This window comes from Leiobunum rupestre, chromosome 7, assembly GCF_980474605.1.
Source record: "Leiobunum rupestre chromosome 7, qqLeiRupe1.1.hap1, whole genome shotgun sequence".
NCBI lineage: Eukaryota > Metazoa > Arthropoda > Arachnida > Opiliones > Sclerosomatidae > Leiobunum > Leiobunum rupestre.
The window spans coordinates 2,016,381-2,040,892 of NC_143390.1; the positions used below are offsets into that span (position 1 = coordinate 2,016,381).

At 37.4% G+C, this 24,512-nt stretch overlaps 2 protein-coding genes across 2 annotated transcripts; both read left to right on the forward strand.

Annotated features, from left to right (window-relative positions):
• The first annotated feature begins 449 nt into the window (after positions 1 to 449).
• On the forward strand, positions 450 to 17,268 carry LOC149933886 (arylsulfatase B-like). The gene is made up of 11 exons (XM_090154141.1): positions 450 to 485; positions 807 to 897; positions 2,848 to 3,007; positions 3,080 to 3,192; positions 4,163 to 4,332; positions 6,227 to 6,359; positions 8,111 to 8,237; positions 9,085 to 9,381; positions 9,444 to 9,709; positions 15,352 to 15,528; positions 16,501 to 17,268. Exons 2-11 carry the CDS (start codon positions 835 to 837, stop codon positions 16,687 to 16,689), a joined length of 1,695 nt encoding a protein of 564 aa, XP_090010267.1. The 5' UTR covers positions 450 to 485; positions 807 to 834; the 3' UTR covers positions 16,690 to 17,268.
• A 3,128-nt stretch (positions 17,269 to 20,396) lies between these two features.
• Positions 20,397 to 20,864, forward strand: LOC149933887 (uncharacterized). Its single transcript, XM_090181085.1, has one exon. It carries the CDS (start codon positions 20,397 to 20,399, stop codon positions 20,862 to 20,864), a length of 468 nt encoding a protein of 155 aa, XP_090037211.1.
• The last annotated feature ends 3,648 nt before the right edge of the window (positions 20,865 to 24,512 follow it).

The following is a 24,512-nucleotide window of genomic DNA, read 5'->3' on the forward strand; positions in this document are numbered from 1 at the left end:
GATGCATTTTAGGTGTTTCCTAGTTTCGACGAAAGTTTGGAAACGCGATAACTTCTCAACCGTTGGTTGTAGAGGGATAATTTTTCCACTTTCTAAATATGAACCGACCATTGTGAATTCAAAAACGCGCGAGTCAGTGCCGTAGAACCAATATTTAAAAAGTTGTCAAAATTAGTTTTGACGGTTCCCGCCAAACTATTAATTTCTGGCGGACGAAACCAATAAATAACGAAAGATATTGGAAAATAAATAAAAGTTGCAATTAGTTTCATCGAGCTATCTATTATAGTTTTCTAGCAGAATTAAAAAGAGGGCAAAAATTTCAACTGTCGAAGACTTTTCAAACAGAGTGTACAGTATATTATAAACTACATGCATATTGACAAAATAATGAATTTTGGTATAGGGGAAACTTGTTCACAAAATAATATTTATGAATGCACCTGGGATCTGTTATGTTGCTTTAACTATGATACTAGTCGCTGGTAAGTTTTCTCTGTGGCCAAATAACAGTGGTGACGTCACTCTACGTCTCGCCTCTACAGCCATGTTAAGAGTCAACAAGAAATATAAATACGCTATTACTGAGAGAAAGTTAAAATCATAGAGCCGGGCACGGCACAAAAGATATGAAGTATCTGAAATTGATCCCACATTTGTAAACGGACATTTAAAACAAAATTTAATGGAACCAACAATATATTTTTAAAATGGCGTATATTGAATGGCGTTTATATTGAAAATCGTAAGCCTTTGAAACTGGATCTTAAGTTACAGTTTATCAATCTCTTTATTCTGTATTACAGGATTGCTCTTTTTACGTCATTATTTATAATGACACATGAGCAGATCACTTCGAATCCTCCTCACATCATTTTCATCATGATCGATGATCTGGTAAGTGTCAATAGGGAATATTACGATTTTCATTCCTCTATAAATAGGTTTCGCTAATTTCGGACAATGAACCTCCTACAAATTACGAAACCGTCAAGTAAATTCCCACCTTTGATACCACGTATTGTTTGATACGAAATTAGCAATACTTCCCAGTTCTAATTAAAACGTCGATTTTTTTTCAAGACAACCAATAATTATTTTTATAAAATAAGCTTGGCCATCTTGTTGAAATGTTGGATCCGTTTTCTCTCCCACTAAAGAGTTTATGAACTCATTCTTAGGCATTGGCTGAACTATTCCAGGGCAACATTTCAACAAGTTGGGCCAGCGTAAAGACATTTTATAAAATCAACAATTAGTAGGTCTTTCTATAAAATAAGCTCATTCGTCACGAAATACGTAGAAGTTTCGTTCAGTTTATGCTTAAAAACAGGCTGCCTCATCAATTTATTCTTATGTCCAGGGCTTTTCGTAGAAAAACGCCATCGATACGTCACCCGTGACGCAGCAGCAACATCGAAACAAGAAGATCAATGTTACTTTATAAAAAGGCCCATTGAACGCGGAGGACGTTTACATAATTACACTAAAGGAGCTTTCAGTTTGGCCACTAAGTTAGTCCAATTAATTGGCAGTGAATTAAGCAGCGTGAATAGCCAACGTTAGATCACTTTTTGGTGGACCAACTCGCAACATTTTTCGGTTAGATGACCGATTTTTGGGTGTGTAATTTGTTTGAGATATACAACTATTTTAAATTCAAGCAATTAAATTAAACTATTCCGTAACGTCATTGATGCGCTAACATTAAAACCTTTGGCCCTTGGCCCGCTTACTATTCGCGATCGAAAACTATCGCTACGCTCCCTTTGATTCGCCATTGAAACCTAGATAGTTATCGGCTAAAGCAGTCGTAAATTTCACTATTACTGACGGCTTAAGTCCTCCCAAAGGTTTTAATTACAAAATCCGTTAGCAGCGCAGTCGTAGATAGTTGAGTTACATAACGTCATGGTCCCGACTTGTGTTTTCCTCAAGAGAGGGAATCACGAAAGCTTCAATTAAATCATCCTCGACCTCGCGAGCATGCTGCCACAATTTGAAGAGAAAAATTATCAGCTTTGGCAGTACAAACAGAAGCCAAACTTAATTTTGGACGTTGACGCGATTATTTCGATAGACAAAACTCCGGAAAATCTTTCTACATATAAACGTCGATCTAGTGTAAGTATCGGCTTAATAGACTCTTCAATAAAACCCATTTAGCGATTGGTTAGGAAGTATTAATACACGAAGCATCGCGTTATTAGAAAATTTGACTTTATAAATAGTGATTTTTTAATATAATTTTTGCATTTTATTTAAGTAAAAACGCTTTTATGACATTTTATGCTAGATCATTGGCGCCACCTCGGAGAATCTAACGCCACCTAGACTCGTTAAGATCTCAAATTAGGCTTTAATTGTAGTACTTACCATTTTAAACCAGCGTAAAGTGTCCACTAGCTGTTATGAAAAGAATAAAGTCTAATTTTAAAGGGGCTCCAAAGTTCGGTGGCAAAAAAAAAGAAAATTGAGCATGCTTTTCATGCAGAAGCGGGCAGAGTCAACCGTAAATTTCGCACTTTACTGACTTTACACACATTTTGCCACCGAACTTTGGAGCCCCTTTAATGCAAATTATATTTCTCATTCGATAAAACTAAACAATAATTCTGTACAGATATTACACTTATAATTTTTACTTATTTCTATATAACTTGAGCATTTAATGTTAATTTTGAACTTGACCATTTAAATTTTACTTCTTAACGATGTTACAAAAATCCTAACATAATTTAATCATAATTCGTGATTTAGTAACGGATTAATTTTATTTTCTATAAACTCTGTTTTTACACAATAAAAATGTACTTATTTGTTAATTTATCAAATTGTCTATTATAGGGGTGGAATGACGTTGGTTTTCACGGAATGACGGATATACCAACGCCAAATATTGACGCACTGGCGGCTGACGGCGTCGTGTTAAACAGGTACTACGTGTCACCGCAATGCACCCCATCTAGAGCTGCCTTCGTGACCGGAAGATACCCAGCCAATATTGGTAAGCAGTCGGCAAGTCTCGCTCACGAGTTTGAAAATTAGGATGATTAGTTACTTTTGACGGCGGGCCAAGGGATGCAGTTTCACGTGATCCGTCCTTCCTCGGCGTGGGGTCTTCCCCGGAATTTGAAAATTCTTCCTCAGTACCTCAAAGAATTGGGCTACGCAACCAAGATTGTAGGAAAGGTGAGGTACTTTATATGAATTTATGAAAAATTAAAGGTCGACATAGGGGCTTGAAAATAATAGTTTCATTTTCAAGTATTTACGATTTGAAAAATTGCAGGAATCTATACCTTATCTTCTAATGCATATCCTCCCGTGTCGCGTATGGTAAAATCACTCGATGGCTTTGGCCTACGTTGTTGTTTGTTAAATTAACATAGTGACAGTGGTGTAGACAAGGTGGGGTTTCCGGGTCCAGACCCCCCCCTTGGGCCTACCTTTACTGTACCAAATTTCCACCCGTTTCTCGACCCCCTCTTAACATTCACATAGTCCGACCCCCCCTTGACGAATTTCTGGCTACGCCACTGCATAGTGACGTCAAAAAAAAACGTCCGCCACATCGAGACGAAAATCTGCCGCGATAAGCATTCCAAGTAGAGGTATGGATTCCTACCAATTGATATAGTGCGTAATTTTTTAGCCCTACGTGATAAACGCGAGCACGATGTATCAACTGAAATTAACACCCTAGCTCTTGTAAACCTTTAGACGTTTCATCGCCATGTTTTCCATTTATAAGATTTAATGTATTTATTTATGCTTAGAGAATATGACTATGTTGAATATGAATTCGTCAAACTATATCCCTACAACGAAAAACGTCACCCTCGTCAAAAGACGTCCGATTTAAGGCTGGTTTTCACTTGGGAAAAACGCCACAGCGGTGAACGTCGACGCAAAAAATCCCCGTTAGGCCTAATACAAATTTTACGCGTTGAAGCTCGACGCGTCGTGTCATTTTGGTCCTAGTGAAAACCAACCTTTAAGAAAGCAATGAGATCTTTTTATGGGGAAGGAGCTTCCTTTTTTAGAATGAGGTGAATTGGGATCCACGCTTAAATCGTCTCAACGTGGTCATTCTCCCTAAATATAAATAAATGCATTTTCAACTTAAATATGTTCTAATTACGCACGATGTACCACGCAGTGGCATTTAGGGTCTCACAAATCGGAGTATCTTCCCAACAGTCGGGGGTTTGATTACCACTTCGGGTACCTGAATGGTGCCGTGGACCAGTTCGACCACAAACCCAGAATCCACGTCATGAGCAACTGGACCAGAGAATACTTCGACGATTCCCAATGTGGGAAACATCGGTAATTGCACTTTTCTAATCAACGTCAAAGGTGAGACCGGCGCGTATTACTCGCGCAGGTTTAAGATAGCCTGCAACCGACCTACAAAATGGAGATTTGCTTGAAAATTTGGAAAAACGATGGGTGTCCCACATGTTTGAACTTGCACAAAATAATCCTGTACAAATTACACGTAGCCTTTATTCTATACAGGAACATAAGTACATAAATGGCCTCTATTCTATAAAAAATTGTTCTTGTAAAATGTACAGAAGGACATGGTAAAAATGTTCAGGAATATTTGCAGCTGTATTTATTAGACACATCGAGAGTGTAAAATTAACAGTTCATTATGTCAAATTTACTTGAATAACAGATATGTACTTAAACGGCTAGCTTCAGTAAGATTAACATTGAAGTTCTTTAAAAACATTTAGCATATCTGACACTGCAGATATATTGGAATCCATTAATTTCAATTTACAAACTTCAAACGTATAATTCATCGGAGAGCCAGTATTTTTGAAAAGCTAGTTATTTCAGCCCACAAATGTTTTAAACGGTTTTATTTATTCGTTCATTGCTGTGGGGGCGCCCCCCGTACGACCACCCTTTATCTACTTATTTAATAGCATCTTAACCACGTAAATTTAATTATGCATAATGCATTTTAATTTCTTTGAAAGACTTTGATAAACCTTCACCCTGCAGACCAAGAAGTGATATTGAAATGTTTTCGATTCCGACATTGCGCAACATTATATTTTGGGTGCACTGCCCAAGGCAGGGATTGACTACACTTTGACTTTCAATAGCTCTATTTTGAAATCTATAAATGATAGAGTCTTGATATGTTTTGTGGTTATAACCATCCATTATTGGCCGGAAATGGTTTTAATTAAATATTAATTAAAACGTTATACAAATTGTACGAAATAAATAAGAAAAATGGATAAATTTAAAAACCGTGAGATATTTTATACAACCTAAGCGGGTGTTTCTTTCGGAAAAGAGCGAACGTTTTAATATTTAGTCGTTTGTTGAATTGATTTACAGCAATAAACAATTCGGTAAAATACTACTTACGTGATTATTTACTTTGGTGTATCAGTGATTACGTAAACATGTAAACTATAATCGTGTTATATTTTGGAATATAGTCTCTTTACGTAGGCTACCTTTGCTATAGCCTATATACTAGAAATCCACCTTATACATGAAACTTTAAAAACTAATAACGAAAAAGGACTGAGCATAAGCCTAATTTAAAAAAACCAAAGATCAAGTTGTTCATTATTGGGTTTCTCTGAGGGATTTAACCCGTTTAGCTCCGGATTTTATCGAATTGTCTGTTCGGATAACCTTTTAATTATATTTTAGTGAAAAATGTGAGATCCGCCCTGCATATTAGCTGTTTTTTCCTAGCTACCACGTCAAAAATTCAGTTTCATATTCGTAAATTTGACTAAACGTGTGAGTGTATTTTCTACAATATTATTTGTTGAATTAATTATTTGCCACTTATTGAATTTACTGAGATTTAAAAAGTATTTTCTACCGACGGATGTGTAAAACCAACTTTAATATGCCAATAAAATTACGTATAAGGTTCACGTATTCCAGACTGTTATTCATGTTGATTTGACAGACTTTATTACTGTGTTATTTACAGCTTTTTCATCATGTTAAATTAACATAAAATTACTTGTAATATTATAATACGGAATAAGCTGTTATATTTACAGAAACATCTTGGCATACCCTGCTTCCAACACTTTCATGTAATTTGAACAGGGTTTTTTTTCTCTTAGTGAACGTTTCTCATTAAACCAAAATATACATAGATGTTTATAGGTGCACATCAAATGCGATGACTATTCTTAATCTTATTTAACTCTTTTTTTCTGATTAGAAGTGGGGACATCATGTTCACGGGACGTGAGCTGCAAGAAAACGGCCGATTCATTCCACCCAGAGACGGAGAGTTCCTACCAGATGTGCTTTCTCAAAAGGCCCAAAACCTGATTTTAGAACATTCAAACGAGCAAGTAAATACTAATTTGTTTGTCCTTTCAACTTTGTAGTGCAAACTGGGTGGTTCAAACCCTTCCGAAATGAACAAAGGAACATTTCTACGTTTCAACGATGGGGGAGGTGCAAAATTAAAGTCACAAAAGGGGGTGCACGATTTAAGCCCCACCCGAAATGAAATCCTGGATACACCCTTGACGCCTTAGCACAAGACGTCAGCTATCCAATTATATGGTCACCCAAAAAATGACTCTTCGGACTACTTATCGTATACCCAAGTTAATTGTACCTTTAATCTTTTTAAAGCCAAGTCCCAAGAAATAAATCTAGCGGCTCAGCCATTTTGTCTTTTGAAAGCGACACTTGAAATCTGTCTTCGAAGCCAAGAACCTTTTCGAAGCGGATCTCTGGCCGAGCCTAGGCAATTAAACCCGGCCCCCTAACTTAAATTAAAGGCAATAAAAGTTGTTAGATGACTTACATTGTTTTGAGAAAACCATTTAGTGATTTCCAGTAATTTTTATTAGTGAATTTCCTCCGATACCAATAATGTTTCACAGTTTCACATTTATTATAACATTAATTTCACCTACAATGCGTATATTTATAGTTGGGAAGAATGTCGAGACGATCGACGGGCAACAGTTCCCCCCGCCACGAAAGGTGGGCACAAAAAACGTCATCGGCGTGCGCTTCAATCAGCTAGGCTTATACCCAAGGTACCTCCTTAGGCCTAAGTCATCAAGCAACGTTTAAAGCCATTATTTCAGGTGGCCGGGTTACAATGCGTAGGAGGGGGGTGGCAAACCCTTCGTGCCACGTGAGCCAACAGCTCTCCCTTCACCAACTATTAGCTTTAAATTCTAAAAGTTTTTATGGAGAGGAAACCGATAAGCTCGAGGGAAAACCCCTTAAGCCAGTGGGGGAGAGAACTTGCAAACCCAACGCGGAAGGAGTTGTTCCGAGCTTTCACCCAGTGCCACAAGCTGGGATTGAACGCAACTCTTCTTACTGCGAAGCGAAAGTGTTAACCACTCCGCCACCCCAAAAGCTTAGGGGGAGGAGCTTACTTATCGAGCTAAAAGACTTCTCAACAAAGGCCTAAGAAGAAATAACTTCATTTTTAGTTTAACATAATAATTATTTTGAGTATTGTGACGTTTTGAGGGTTCGGATACATATATAGTATCTTTGAATAGGAAGATTTTAAAATCTCATTGACAAATGACCTTAAATACTAGATCTGATTCAAAAGAGTGTATTTTTACGGCAAATAAATACCTAAATACCTAAAATACCTAAATACTTTTTTTTTAAATTTATACCGAAAATTAAGACCGACTTGGTTGAAAATTTTATTTTTAGTTAGTACTGATCATTTTTGAACTACGTTTTCGGTTGCATTAGGAAATTTTATTTGTGATATTTCTGGTTAACTCGCGGGACCCCAAATCCCACGTACGTAAAATATTGGCTTAATTAATTCAAGGTACTTTTGTGATTATTGAATTTCGAACCAATTGATACAGGCGCCATCTAACAATGTGTGTGTTCAACGCGTTCGCCAGGTAACTCGAAAAATTCATTTTCGATAAAATTCCTCTTGGGTTTAAGTTAATGTACAAGATAATTGAAAATTTGTTCTAATTTATATTTAACATTTAAAATACATGTATATTTAATACATCTGGGGGATTGTGTGTACTTAAATGTCCGTGACATCTAGCTATTTTCTAATCATCATAGTGTTGTATGTTGAATATTTTAGCCGTTGTTTCTCTTCGTGTCTCAATCAGCTGTTCATCGTGGCAATTTTTACGCGGAAATTAAATCGCCCGAAATTCACCAGAAAGATGTCCTGCATATCAACGACACAAATCGAAGAAATTATGCAGGTACAGTATTAATTAGAAAAATTACTTTAAAATACATCAGATGATTTCAGTCTGAACTTCTAGGCCAAAATTCAGGACCGTGCAGAGGGGGGAACTGAAAAGGGCTCAGTTTTTATCGCGTAAAGAAATATAAATTGTTACGCGCCCTAATGGAAACTAAGCTAAACACAAGGTTTTTGCCGCTTTCGCGTCAACGCTTTCACCATCTATGCGTTTTTACCCCTTTGAAATCCAGCCCTTACAAGGACCACATAAAGAGTATCCTGAACGTCCAGGCTCTATGTATAACTGCTTAGTCTTATATATTGTTTGCAAATTAAAATAAAGAGGCATTTTCGCCTCAATTTTTCGAATCTAAAAGTAAAACTAAACCTCTAGACTAGTTTGAACTGATTAACAATATAACACTTTTAATGTTTTGTAGTAAGTTTACTGATATTAGACATTTTATATCGATAAAAAGTTAAAAACATTAAAAACCCTTAAAAAGTAATTTATGTTTCATTTTTTTATTTTTCCGATTTGCGGAAAATTTCCGCAATTCGGAAAATGTCCCAGAAACTTTTCTGGAAATTTTTCAGAATTTTTTTCTGGAAAATTAACAACACTAGTTTTATTAAAACGCCTATTAATCTGATAATACTTATTGATATATTTGGGGAACGTTCCATTAAAATGTGTCTTGCGGTGATGCTGACGTGTATTCTTCCACGGTTCATCGGAAAAAGAGCGCTCATTGAAAACGGCATCCAGTCTCTTTCATCTTTAGGTCACAGAATTGTAGAAATAATTTGTTTTCTTTATTTTTTCGTTTCTCAGAAATACTTCAAGTTGATTTTATTTTAAGGAAGCCTCGTAGCGGCGGACAATTCCGTTGGAAAAATAGTCCAGGCTTTGAAGTCGAAAGGGATGCTTTCGAACTCCGTCATCGTCGTGACCACGGACAACGGAGCCCCTGTCACGTCCTACACCAAAAACGGAGGGTCGAACTATCCCTTGAGGGGGGAGAAATTCACTCCTTGGGAAGGAGCCATCAGGGCCGTAGGACTCATCTGGAGCAGTCAGCTACGTCAACGTGCCAAGAAACGATATAATAATCTCGTATACATCTCCGATTGGCTGCCTACACTACTCGAAGCGACGGGTAAGTTAAAGTTCAAGGTTATAGAAAAAAACCAGTTTTAAATAATCGGAAAAATTTGGCAGGACGCGATGTAAAATTGGGAGCATTGGACGGTGTAAGCCACTGGAAACATTTGGGCACGTCTAAACCTGGCCCTCGCAACGAGATTTTGCTCAGCATGAATCGTCGCTTCAACTCCGCCGTTTACCTTCGAGGGAGATACAAAATTGTTTACGGCAAACTGAACAATCAAACGAATATACAGCGATTGGCACAACATGGCTGGTCAAGTGTCCAAAGCCAGCATTACCCAAAGTCGTCGATTACAAGATATTCGGATGTCGCGAAGGTAAAATTGGTGGGATTCCAGATTCAAGATTTTAATGGATGACTTGTAAAAAAGATAGAGCCCTTTTGATGCAGGGCGGCTCACCTATTAATTCAGGGAGCACAGTCTGATCAATTCTATTTCAATTTCGATAAGTAACAACAAAAAAAATACTGCACACAAAAGTTATTAAAAAATTAGCCAATACAGGAGTAAGGTTAAGTAGTATCAAAGAAAAACGTGTAATTATAGATGGGGGTATTGTTTAATGTCTCTTCTCCGTGAATCTTTTGCACCTTTCTATGCACCCAGTATACGTTTAACGTGATTCATATATTTATCACTGGTATTGCCTGTGGAACCTAGAAGAGTGTCAAGTGGTGTACGTAGGTGATTGGTCCTCCACTCAGAGAGAGTCGGCTGTACTTGCAACGCAGGACATTCCATCAGTACGTGGTGTAAGTCCTCAACTTCATAATTACATAGCTTACAGGCGGGGTTAAAGTTCAACAGTTCTGCCTGACGCTTGCCAGTCAATAGTGATCCCGAGCGTGCATCAAACAGCAATCCGCTATACCATGACCCATCGTAAAACAATTCAGGCGCCGTTTTGCTCTTTGCTTTATACAGTTGTAAGCTATGTTTCTGGGAGACTTCAGTTAATCATCTATGTTCTGCAGCTACACGAACCTCCCTAGTGACTGTGGTAGCCCATTGCTGCCCTGTTGGGGAGACTCCTCTATTAGTCCCAATGCCATAGATTTTGTCCAGTTGTTCCACCCTTCTGCCGTATTGCTCTAAAACAATGCTAGGGTACATAGTCTTCGGCATTAGTTGGAGGCATTCTAAGTATTTTAATTTGCTCGCCGCTTCCCATTCCTGCATTGAACTCCAACTCAGTTCTCCCTTGATGGCGGCATTAGCCGCACAGGGACCTGCAGCTAGGGCACTCCTACCCGTCTCGCGCTGTACATATTCCAAAGCCGTGAGGGTCAGGTTTGTCATATCCAGTACTTCGTTCGCATAGGTCAAGGCCGGGACAGCAACCGATTTCCAAAGAGTGCGACCTACGGAGTACTTGTTATAGGAATTGTTGGCTAACGAGGAGACTACCCGAGGTGATAATCACCGATTTTGTTGAAACTAGGTGGGTATGTAGACCTTATGGTAATATGAAATTTCACCAAGGGAAAAGTTGAAATGGACATTAGTTTTGCCATGGCAAACGAAAATGTTTTTGACAACACAGTATGTATATTTTCTCATTGAAAATAACATGGGAATCTGAGCGCTTCTAAGGGCCCTGTGAAAATTTTCAAAACCAAAAAAATAGATCAAAATTGACAAATGAAATTAATTTATGATGTTTTGATGAATTTTGGTCAATTTGATCAAATTTGATCACAATCGGTAAAAATGGAGAAAAGCGAAATATAAAAATAAGAAGTTGTATTTACCAACTAATCGCCAAATCGACGGTAATAAATGAATTCTATCAAAATTAATAAAATATAATTTAGTTGTTTGAATTTGATCAAAATTAATAATTTTAATTAGAATTATTATTATTATTTTTTAGAAGTGCTCAGATTCCCATGTCATTTTCAATGGGAAAATATACATACTGTGTTGCCAAAAAGATTTTCGGTTGCCATGGCAAAACTAATGTCTATTTCTCCATTTTTACCGATTCTGATCAAATTTGATCAAATTGACCAAAATTCATCAAAATATCATAAATTAATTTCATTTGTCAATTTTGATCTATTTTTTTGGTTTTAAAAATTTTCACAGGGCCCTTAGAAGCGCTCAGATTCCCATGTTATTTTCAATGAGAAAATATACGTACTGTGTTGTCAAAAACATTTTCGTTTGCCATGGCAAAACTAATGTCCATTTCAACTTTTCCCTAGGCGAAATTTTTTGTTACCATAAGGTCTACGTACCCACCTAGTTTCAACTAAATCGGTGTTTATCACCTCGGGTAGTCTCCTCGTAAGTTCTTCACCGCCCATCTGAGCTTTGTAGCTTTTAATACTAGTTGACGTTCGTATTCGTATGAGTAGTTTTCATTTTCGGAAGAAAAGGTAACTCCCAGGTACGTGTATTCTGTTGCGATATTGACCCGCTGGTCGTGCAGGGTAAAATTATCATTGCCATTATCACTCCCAAAGATCAACACTTAAGACTTCGCGCCACCAAAGTGCAGACCACGGTTCTTAGCAAAAGTGGAGCATGCGTTCAGAAGGGACTGAAGCTCAGGCGCAGAGTCGGAGAGTAGCAAAACATCGTCCGCAAAGAAAGGGCATGAAATACGTCTGCAAGACTCGCCATCCACAAAAGCACCAAGGCCCAAACTTTCCAAATGATCCGCCAGAGTGTTAATGTAGGTGAAGAAGAGTACTGGGGAGAGTGTGCATCCTTGGCAGAGACCAACAGTGGCCTGCATGGGGGGCGTTGTAACCCCTGGGCACTGTGAAGGATGGTGGCGTCCCTGTACATGCATTCTAGATTCCGAATTGTTTGTTGGTTAAGACACAGTTTTTTCAGGGTTGTCCATAACTGGGGAAGGTGGACGCTATCGTTAGCCTTCTGTAAGTCGAGAAATCCCCAATAGAGAGGGCGGTTTCTTAGTTTGTAGAGTTCAATTAGCTGGGTTAACACCACTATAGTGCGGTAAGCATTTTTACGAACCTTGGGTTAACACTAAGATATTATCCGCAATCCGGCGTCCATGCCGAAAGCCGTATTGGGCTTCATTGACGAAACCATTAAGTTCTACGTACGAAGTAATTCTCTCTTTCCAGAGGATGGGATATTTAGACAAGATGGCGGAGGAATGTGAAGGGGAAAGGGAATGACACTAGCTTTCAATTTTAATGGTAACGACGCCACGAGAAAAATCCTAATGCAAAAAGTGGCTTACGTTAACTATATTTTGAATATGAGAATGTCAAATTAACGCAAAATTTTTCACTGGTATATTCCGTTACTTTTTATTTAAAATTAAAACCATTGCTTACGTGTAATTTTTAGTAAATATAGCCATATATTTGGTATCTTTGTCATTATAATAATAAATGTTTAAAATGTTAAATATGTTTCGTAAGAAAGGTTCCTTGGGCTCTATAGAGTTAATCAAACTCATTGTTGATTTGAGGGGATTACGAAAAATTTGATATAAACGACTATAATAGTTAAATTTTATAGTCACGGGTTATGATAGAAACGTCATGGGAGATCACGCTGGTATCTGTCTTTTTGAAGAAAAAAAACGCGTCTGACGCAAATTATCAAATCACTAATTACCACATTTGCACGATACTTTCAAAATCTTAATTGATCATAAAATGACTTATCATGTTTGCACGCTACTTACCGAAGATGCTCAGGTTGATCTGCCATGCTTGCACGATATTGATCAAAATCTTGTGTCTTTTCAAGTTTTCAAGCTAGTCAGGTAGCAGCTGTTAAGTACTTTGGAAATTTTGCCAAGTACGATTTTTCAAATGAAATAGTCTAAACACATGTTAAACTAAATATTTGGCCTTGTCTTAAAAAATTCTTTGGCCTCTTTCAATTAGTTTTAATCATTTAAAATATCGCAAATATTTCGAAATTTGTTGCCGAGTTTCGGTGTTACTTAGAGCCCGTAGCCTAATATTTAATAAGTTTTATCGAAATCGCTAAGACGCACTGTACGTCCGCAACATTGTTTTAGATTATTATAAAACTGATATGATTTAAATATTATTAATTATTAAAATATCAAACACAAATGTGAACATTGAAATAATTAAGATATTTATTTTTTACAATATTTCGCTTTTAATGTTTAACCGACTAAGTTTACATAGTATCATCTGTCGACATTTCAATGTCTCTTTTGTTTTGACAATTATCCCTACAACTACATAGGTCAGTGCATTCAAGATTGTTTTTGCAACACCCACACGATCGGTTTTTACATCCCTTTGTGCAATTACATTTTCGAAGCTCTAAAAGAGCTTCTGGTGCGGGAGGCAGGTTGCATTGTTTTGGCCTATACACATGTTCCAAATACTCCCATCCAAAGTCAGTTGCGAGTGGTAATCCCGGCAATGGTTCTTTGGATTTCTTTAAAACCAAAGTGTGAAAATGGGCGCGATTTGTGTGGGGAATTAATGTGGCTGTTGTCGGCGGAAGTTGCCTACCTTCCTTTCCTAACTTCGCAAACATTTCCCAACGAAGATGTCTCAACGACCCTGCACATTTTTCATCACGATTCTTATAAAGTAAACAAACGTATTTTTCCATTTTGCAATGAATGTCCTCTGGAACAGGCCCGGTATTATTTCCAAGGAGAGAAAAGGCATTCAAAATGTCTTGGTCACTGGCAAGAAAAGCTTGAAAGTTTGATTTTAGACCTTTAGTCACGAAACATCCAGTGCTGTCGCATCCTTTAATTTGTTTAAATAAACTTTAAAAAGTGGTTTTTATCTTTTTCTAAAATTATATTTTTTAAATTATCTTAATTATTTTAATGTTCATATTTGTGTTTGATATTTAATTAATTAATATTTAAATCATAAGTTTTTTTAATAATCTAAAACAATGTTGTTGACATATGGGGCTTTCTTTGTGAATGATAAAACATATTAAATATTAGACTACTGGTGCTAAGTAACACCAAAACCCGGCAACATTTTTCGAAAGTTTTGCGATTTTTTAAATGATTAAAACTAATTGAAAGAAGTTAAAGATTTTTTTAAGACAAGGCCATATATTTAGTTTAACATGTGTTTGAACTATTTCAATTGAAAAATCGAACTTGGCAAATTTTCCAAAGTAGTTGAATTATTTTTACACACACAACCTGACTAAGCGTTAGTTTTTATAATTAAAGAAACAACCTAAAAACGTATTCTTATGTAACAAAAATTAACGGAAAAAAACGCTAAAACATTTGATTTTAAGCAATGTTTTTTTTTAATAATTTCATAACATACCACACCATTTGCGAGCATCAATTTACGTTGTGGACGAAGCATTGCAGTATCATAATTACTGCATTAAACGTCGATAGATGACTTGGGCCTAAGTTTGTGCCTTGGGTATTAACTTAGCTGATTATTATTATTATTCGGTTTGAAATTGTCTTCATTAATTATAGCTGTATAATTTAAATCGCCAAGCTCCGAGAAAGCCAAAATTTCGACACAGTTTCTTTGAATCTTGCATATATTAATTTCGGAATGGGATCTTTTGTTTTGTTCGTTTCTGTGAAAGTTGGTAGTTTTTGTACAAACCTTTTGTTCATAACTAGTTTTTTTGGATAAAAACTGAAATATTTTATGCTCAATATTTCGAAACTTTCGGTTTTCTGATCCAAATTGTTCGGTTCATGTTCATACTTGTCTAGTTTTCTGTTCAATCTTACAAGATTTTCTGTTAAAGGTTAGTCGGTTTAATGTTCAAATTTGGAACCATTATAGTTAGTTGGTAATCAAATTTAACAACGCCGACCATAGACCGGTTTCGCCTTTACAGTCAAATTTATGTACAACAGTTAGGGCAGCTCAGCTGTATATTAATGACTAAAGAGCTTCCTAAATAATCTATAATTTGAAGAAATCATAGAAAATATACTGAACATACTGTCATTCCAATGATTTGTTTTGCAGGCACTGGAAGAATTGTACCGACACAGGCTCGACCTCACTACCCCTGCAATAGAAGTATCTTGCGGCTCTCGTTCGTTACGGAGCGATTTGAGGTGCGAGCCAGATCTCAAGCCTTGTCTCTACGACCTTCACAGTGACCCTTGCGAATATCACAACGTGGCCAAATTCAAACCAAAGGTAATCTTGATCAAAATTGAAAGGTGGGAGTCTTTGCAATTAATGATTTCGTCTCGCAACTTTGGGTCATATCTCGTAAGAAATAAGTATACAATTTAGGTTGAAAAAGTTCAACAAACAAGTACCTTTGCAGAGATCATCAGTGGCGGCGCCCGGGTTTTGTGAAGTGTAGGCTGATATATTTTTTCTAAGATGGGCACAATTTTAGGCTTTTGAAAGGTAAAATGGCCTTGAGGAGGTTCTTCTGTAGCCCCTTAAAATTGATTTGTGGGCCCGGAAGTAAAATGACAAATTGAGCTGCGAAGCCTATACCCCAGCGCAGCCACTGCGCAAGATCGAAGCAGTTTTCATTTGTCGTGGTTTTCTAGCTAAACTGGGCAAGCATTTGTAGCAGGGTTGGCACTTTTTTGGTTTTTTAATAAAAGTCAAATCAATCGATTTTTATATTAAAATCGGATTTTTTTAATTTATAGATTTTTATACAATTAATGGCTCTTTTCTCCTGTATAATTGACGGATATTTTACTTTTATGTATGAGCTAATCATGAATTAAATGAAATCCTAATTAAATTGAATTACTATTTAATATTTTACTTGGCTCAGATATGCTATGTATATTAATTTTTTAAGAACTTATTTTTTTGGCCATTTTGTATACCTCCTTTGAAATACATTGTGAATTAAATCAAAAATTAAAAAATCGCTTGATTTAACTCAATTTGATTAAAATCCGTCAACCATGATTTCGAGCTTGAGACATTCCAAGTGTATACATATATAATTTCTGGGAAATAATTATCAGAACCGTGCTACGGTTAGTTTTACCTTGAGGCCATACTAAAAACGTTCTTACGCTGTCTTACTTGTTTTTAGATGAGTTAAATAATTAATTAGTGATGGCATCGGCACATGGGGCAGACAATTTTTTGGAGTTCGTCATCTAAATATTTTGGATTTCCCCCTCATTTCAGGTGATGAAGAGCATGTTGGAGAGATTGCGGTATTTCCATAGCGTCGCCAGGATGCCTCGTTTCAAGCCGATCACGCCGGAGGGGCACCCCAAGTTCTACGACGGATACTTCGTGCAATGGCGAGATACCTCGTTCAAGAGGCGTTTTAAGCAGCTCGACGTTCCTCAAGCGGATTTATGTAAAAATTAGAATAACGTGATGGTGTAAGTTTTACAAAATTATCATGGACGTGAAATATAAAATTATTTTAATTTGTATGCTTTAACTACCACCCGGAGCCCTATGCTTGAGTTTTGTTAGAGTCCATCTGACTTTGCTCTCTTTAACCTCCCCTCCATAAGCGAACTGGCTAAGTTTTAGTCAGATTGGTATAGTGCCTTCGCGGCCCACTACCACTCATGAATTCGATCCTGCGTTCCAAATAATTGGTCCTCTTTACCATAGCTTTATATTGCCCACCTACCTTCTGCGCATCTCGGGTGTCTCCGTTTAAAGTTCGGTGGCAAAATGTGTGTAAAGTCAGTAAAGTGCGAAATTTACGGTTGACTCTGCCCGCCTCTGCCAAGGCCGAGTGAGGGGCTGGGGGGAATGAAAAGCATGCTCAATTTTCTTTTTTTGCCACCGAACTTTGGAGATCCTTTAAGCTTACTCAGCTCATATTGGTTAATCAGCCACTGTTAAGTAATCAATTATTCTTTGATTTAGTATGCTTTAAGATTTCGGTTAAAAGCTATGTAATTTATTGAACAAATATTTAGTATTGCGTAATCTGAAGTAAAATTCTTTTAAATTATGAAAAGCATAAAATTTATTTATTTGTTAAAGTGTTGAAAATCCCAAAGATATAAAACGTTACGAATACGTGTTTTATCTGAAGACCTGAAATGTTTATTATACTGGGTGTTTTAAAAGATTATGCAAAAATTTTAAGGAGTTGTACAGAAGTTGGCCTGTTTTTTCCCATTTTCCTACGATGAGTTAAAGAGCGCCAAAGAGCTTCAAAGCATAGACGTTTAAGCTAGTCTTTAAATGTTCCTTGTAAGGTCTGTCTTTTAATGGTCCTTGTAAGGTCTGTCTTTTAATGGAGAAAAAACGCGACGTTTTGTAGAGCGTTGAAGACGCGAAACATTTTACGCTATTCGCGACCGAAATCTATTTCTACGCTCCCTTTGTTTCGCCATTGAAACCTAGATAGCTATCGGCTAAAGCAAATGCTCTTGGTTTTCCTCATCGTTATTCGTAAATTTGACTTTATAAATAATTATACTTGCATTTTAATACAATTTTTGAATCGTTTGCTTATATTTTGTTTAAGAAAAAGAAATGACCTTTTAATTTGTCTGAGGTAGCAGCTAGGCGCTACTTATTTCCAGAAAAAAAAAACAATAAAAAAGTTAGAAGTATAAAATATTGTTCTCTGCTCAAGTTTTGAAGAACTTTATTGGCGCGCGCGTTTCGCACGTGGACTTAAAATTCCATCTTTATCGGCTGCAGCGCGTGCTTTTTATCTTCCATAACTATAGCTATGAAAAACTTTTACACGTGACCTCCCGTATTTTATAGATACACCTATTTGTCTGTAGCAGACGCTAGGGCCTACCTCGATTCGCTCGCGATTATTAGGCGTTATGAAATTTTTCTCCATGGCCGTCAAAAATTATGATAGGACTAACCGAGAATGCCATTTTGCGGTTTTTGCATTTTTAAAATTAAATACTAGCAAAAACGAAAAAAAAAGGATTATAAAGTGAATGTCGATCCTAGTCCTATTAAAGGGCCACACCGTTGTTTGAAAACTTCGGCCCGAATGTGGGGTGGCGGAGTGGTTAGCACTTTCGCCTCGGTTCGATCCCAGCTTGTGGCACTGGGTGGAAACTCGGAACAACTCCTTCCGCGTTGAGTTTGCAAGTTCTCTCCCCACTGGTTTAAGGGGTTTCCCCCCGAGTTCTTCGGTTTGCCCTTCCATAAAAACTTGCGGGGGTTAACGGTATAAGTTAGTTTAGGGAGCTGTTGGCTCGCGTGGCGTGAAGGGCTTGCCACAACCCTTCTACGCATTGTAACCCGGCCACCTGAATTAATGGGGCCTTGGGTATTAGCCTAGCTGATTATTTAGCCCGTCGTAACAAATACGACCAATCTTATTCTGGAAACTAGCACGTTAAACAAGTCAAATTCAAACTTCGGTGTTGCCCTTTAAGTTAAATTACGCGAAAAGGAAGAAAAGTCCATTATAAAATGGGGACAAAAGTCTAAGCCCTTACAAATTTAAAGTAATGCTAAAAATTACGAAGTACTCGGTACTCGGACCAATAGGTCTTCGAGTCAAAAACTAAATAAAATTGAATTGAAATAGCCAGAATTTCCAGCGGTAGACCGGATTCACTCTAATTGAAGCACATCAAGTGGTACCACGCAGGGAATCTTCCTGGCGACTAACTAAACCGAAAAGAGTAGCTAACCCTAATCATTAAAAATTTCAAAACGCGTTGCGTAGCAACGTAATTCAAATACGGGGATATTGGTGGAGAATGAAATGTACGATAAGTTAAAGATAATAAAAACCACCTATAGACTATAGCGCAGTTAAATTCCGCGAAAAGGTAGAAAAGTCCGTAATAAACTTATTTTATTATGGACTCTAATCTACCGTTTCGCGCAATTTAACTGCAATATAGTTCATAGGAACATAGTCCTAGTTGAGTTATATTGGCTTGATTACGGATTGTAGTTTTCTTTTTTGGTTAGCTAATGCAATCTGGTAACCGACCAACCATAAATAATTCATTCGGCGATCCTGTTACTGCCACGTAGGCGTTTGCATTTTATGGTGTGACAATTTTAAATAAGGATTCCGGTAAATCAATAAATATATCTTACACTTCTCTGTTCTCTTACTGAAAACTAAATACGTTGTTTTAAATAGAATTTTCTCTGCTTTTCATTTACCAAAGATAAATAGAAGCTCGTGAAAAAACAATGGCGGGGTCGGTTATTTACGAAAATAATTTAATAAAAATTATATACTTTTATAATTTAGAATGTAAATATTTTCAGTAAATATTTATTTAAAATTTGTCAATGTAAATAACAAAGATGGCGCGGCTGTGTAATAAGGATCAGTGGCGTGGCTAGGCTGTTCTAGGCGGCGCTTGAGCCACCTGAAATATTTCTGAAGCACCGCCTAAAATTTCCGAAAAGCCCCTCCCAAAATTTCCGAAAAAGGCCCCATAGCAGATAATCCTATTTTGGTAACCTCAAAAATTCCTGCTGTACGATTTCGCCGTTATATTCGCTGGATGTCGTGCCCCCCTTCTTGAAACAGAAGCTACTGTGAAATATTTCCCCCGCTGCCATGGGGGATCAAAAAGCATAGCGTTACTAGTCCCCCACCCTGGACTCACTGCGAAAATGCATCCCAAGAAAACGTGAGTGTTAATTCAGTCGGAAGTCTACAGTCTAAATTCGGAGAGGGGATTAGACTCTTTTTTTTTTATTCAAGGAAGAAAGGGCTGATTGAGTCCGAGAAGACCGCTAGCCCGGCGAAACACCATCTGATTAATCAGGGCGAGATATGTGTAACGGCCACGCCAAACTGGGGGATACGTGGGGACAGGGGTGGGGACACCCGTGGCGGAAGTAATCCGACCACCCGTTGGGGAATTGGTAGTCGTCCTCACACGACCATCCACAAACTCTGCCTCCCGGACGCCTGGGATTACAGGAGTGAGCCACTACTCCCGGCGGGGATTAGACTTAAAAGTTATAACTTCGGGAAGTCGCCATTGGTTTTTTAAGTGTTTTTTCCCAAATTACAACGATCGGCATGTAATCAAAAATATTTTAAATATTACATAGTAAAAACTCACAAGTCAGTGGAAATTATATCGGAATAACTGATGGATAAATTTGTTATAAGATCGAAATCGAAGTATAGGGAAACGGATGAAACCACAGTTCATCCAAGCCTCGAGAACAATGTAGTTGACATTTTATCACCTTTTGACGTTGAAGTTAACGAAGTCAACGTTTTTCCTGTGAGTGACAATTATAACTTAAATAGTTCAAGCGCTGATTTTACTGCAGTTCTAACTGATTTAACTAAAACGAAATATGAAGCACCTAGGCAACCACTACTCCCTCAATATCCTTTAAAAACTAGTGGTGTGCAAAATAGGGCTTTCAACCGATGTTGGTTCGACAATTACACGTGGTTAGAGTATAGTGTTAGTCTCAATTCTGCATTTTATTACGCTTGCAGACATTTTAGACCGTATAGTGCGAAATGCGCGGATGGATTTGTATCAGTAGTATTTCGAGACTGGAAACACGGAGTGAGAAGGTTCAACGAACATGAGAATTCATAAGAAAGCCATCGAAGGGTGGGCGGGATTTAAGGCGATTTGAAAGATGGGATCACCCCGCTACTCTCTCATTGAATGCTAACGTAGAACAGGTTCGGAAAAACCATGCTTATTTGAACCGAGTTATAGAAGTTCTACTACTAACTGCGAGGTAGGGAATTGCCCAAAGAGGCCACAATGAAAGTTTAACGTCCTTAAATAGGGAAATATTTTGTAAATTTTGTGGACCTTTTCCAAGTTCGATCCAATTTTTGTCGAAAACCCGTTAAGTCGTTTGCCTGGAAATGCGTCTTAAGGGATCTCAGTACCGTTGGCTTCAAAAAATCTTTACGTGACAAAATTAAGGAATATGATTTAGGAGCCGCTACTTGCGTCGGCTAAAGCTATGACGGTGCAAGTCGAGGTGCAAGCAGTGGCGTAAATAGCGCCCCCGTAGACCCCGCGGCTCGGGGGGCCCCCGAGAACTAGGGGGCACCCAAACTTTTATGATTAAAATCGGTGCTATCTAAAAGGGCTATGAGTCGTTTTTCGCGGGGGGTGGGGCGCCCGGAGTTCCTAGTTACGCCACTGGGTGCAAGTGTCATGAGCAGTAGGGAGTACAAAGGCTTTTCAGAGAAGAACATTCCATGGCAATATATACACTGCTATGCTCATACGCTAAATTTGGTACTAGTCGATACCTGTCGTGATATTCAAGAAGCCAAAGATTTTTTCAGTCTGCTAGGTAGTTTGCACTCTTATTTTTCTATAACCGGCATAGCAAAGAGGAAATTGAAAAAAATTCAGCAGACGTTGAATATCGGTAATACTGAGCTCAAAGCGTTGTCCCAGACTCGCTGGGGTTGCCAGGCCAGGTCAGCTAGAGGTGTGAAAAAACCTATCCAGAGTTATTAAATTATTTGAGACAACCTAATGACGGTGCAGATGAAATGATGCATGTAAGGCTTTGGGACTTAACTTATTTATCTCGAAATTTTCGGCCATCGTAACACTATTGGTGTTTGAAAAGCTCTTATCAGTAACGGGACTCTTGAACAACCAGCTCCAATCATCAGACTTGGATCTGTCCCAAGCTATGGCGTAAATGCCGCTATTCTGATTCTCACACTTCAGTAATTTTGAAAGGATGACGAGTATAACGCTCTATACGACGAAGCTCAGAAATTTGCCCAAAATTTTGGGAATTCAAGTTGATTGTCAGGCAGAAGACGTTGCTGTTGCAGTTTGTCCACCTGAAGCTGAACCAAGACCAAAGCGAATAAGAAAAGCCCTAAAAGCTTTGGACACTTTCGTTATTTACGAAACAACTGGCCGAAGACATTCGTTCGAAATGAAAATTACTCTTTACTATGCCGTAATCGACAGAATGATTAACGAGCTGAAAGATAGGTTCTTTGCTGGACCAAACATGGACATTTCGAACGGCATGAGCTCGATGACCCCTGTACTATTAATTCAAGATCCTAAACAATTTTTATCGGGAGAGTCACTCGCTTGGTTTTGTTCTTTTTACGGAATAGAAATTCCAACTGCTGAAATAATAGTTGCTAAAAACTTTTTGAGAAACACAGAAGATAAACACAGGTCACAAACCACAAGTGACCTTTTGAAGAAATTGCCCAGAAACCTTTTTCCTCAACTGTGTAAATTATTACAAATCGGTGTTACTCTACTCGTTACATCTGTAGTCTGCGAGCGTTCATTTTCATTACTAAAACGCGTAAAAAGCTAATTATGAAATACGATGGGTCAAGCGAGGCTATCATCTCTAGCCATATTGGCAATTGAAAGAGAACATTCCCATAATTTGTGCCTTGATTGTGTTATCGACAAATATGCAATCCAACACTCTAGTTCTAAGAGTCAAATTGATACACCCTACAATTAGTCATACCCACTAACGAGAGTTACCGTTGATATGCAGAGGTCACACTTTGAAAAATTCAAAAAAATTAAATGATCAAAAACTTCGGGGGAAACAAAGTTTTATGAGAAAATAATGTGGGATGTCGGACGAGAGGCATTTCGGTGAAAACCAGAAATGCCTATCAATCTAGCTTTCGTCTGGCCACGGCCCCCTGCACGCGCTCACGCTGCTCGCGACGATAGCGGCCCCGGCGATCGACTGAAAATTGCGAAAGTGAAATTAGTTAACTTTTTTCCTACATCGACCTTTGGCGCTGACGTAACAACTAAGAAATGGCTGGAGTATATGGAGAAAACGATCCAATTTTTAGAGTTTCATTAATTATTACTAATTGTGTAATTTTAGGGTTATAATTTCTTTCCGTAATCTTTAAATTACTTATTAATAAATAAGTAAAATACGTTTGGATATTTTTAAATCAAAATACGCGCCGAGAAAACCAGACAAAGAAGACGCTGTCGACGTTAATAATGTAAACAAAAGAACTAGTCATGTGTCCGCTTATCAGCTGTTGTTTTTCGATTTTATTCTTAGAGTTCTTTGATAGTAAGTTGTTTTAATATTTACAAAGTTAACTTCAATTTAAGTAAATAAGTAGTAAATGTAATGCAGATTATAAAACTAGAATATTATTTTTACAGTTAACAAAGTCAGACAATGTTGAAGATTGCTGAAAATATATGTATGAGTCACATGTAAGCATTCTAAATCACAGACTCACTAGTCTCAGAGATCCTGGCAGTGAGTCTGTGATTTAGGATCTCTGCTAGTCTCACTCACAGTTCACAAATCACAATATGGGTTAGGCCTAAATGTAGAGATTCCCATTTTTTTTTACCAAAATTTAAGTTAAAATTGGTTTTGGTTAATTGCCTTTAATCCATTCCTGACTAAGAATCTCGATAACTTAGTAGTCCCACGCTCACATTAAAGTAATCAGCTTTTTTTAAGTAAAATTCATTAAGATTCAATTAAAATTACTGGATGATGTAGGAACATGCTGGATGATGTAGAGAATATGCTGGATGATGTGGATAAACATTCTTTTCGTTTCTGATGGTAGTTATATTCGAATTTGAGACCTTATCGTATATTGGCTCATATGTAATGCCACCAATTAAGTAATAGGTAGTGACGTACATCTGGTTCCAAATTCTACGATTACGCATTAGCCTCACAACAGACTATCATTAACTGAAGTACCTTAAAATGCAAACCACAAACCAATCTTCCATGTGAAGTGTATGCTTCGTTGACTACAAAATCATTCCTAGAGATGCTCTTAATCCACAGTTTGTATAAATTTTCATCAGCGGGTAACTGATGAAATGACACTTTGGCCTTCTTAAAAGTAGATGAACACAATGGAACATAACAATGCTGGTATTTTTTAATTGGGTAAATTGGAGGGGCAGGTCACTTCCTTGATTAACGACGCATCTCTCAAAAGATTAAATCGTGATTATTTTGATTAAATTCAATTTAATCACGATTATGTTGATTAAATCATGTTTAATTAATTAATATAATCATTAAATCTGATTTAATCATGACTAAATGATTAAATCTGATATAAATGATTGAAATGATTAAATCGTGATTAGTATGATTAAATCGCGATTAGAAATTAGAACGAGAATCAGAATGATTATATTGCTGATTGGAATGATTATAATTGTGCGTGATTTTATCGAGCTTATTAGAATAATTTACTAAATGATTAG

What these genes read in the sequence shown, in the direction of transcription:
- LOC149933887 (XM_090181085.1), top strand. Translation starts at nt 20,397, where the DNA reads ATGGATAAATTTGTTATAAGATCGAAATCGAAGTATAGGGAAACGGAT.
- LOC149933886 (XM_090154141.1), top strand. Translation starts at nt 835, where the DNA reads ATGACACATGAGCAGATCACTTCGAATCCTCCTCACATCATTTTCATC. An exon ending in TAGAACATTCAAACGAGCAA is followed by an intron (nt 6,360 to 8,110) that starts GTAAATACTAAT and finishes TGAATATTTTAG; the next exon opens with CCGTTGTTTCTCTTCGTGTC. An exon ending in AAATCGAAGAAATTATGCAG is followed by an intron (nt 8,238 to 9,084) that starts GTACAGTATTAA and finishes TTTTATTTTAAG; the next exon opens with GAAGCCTCGTAGCGGCGGAC.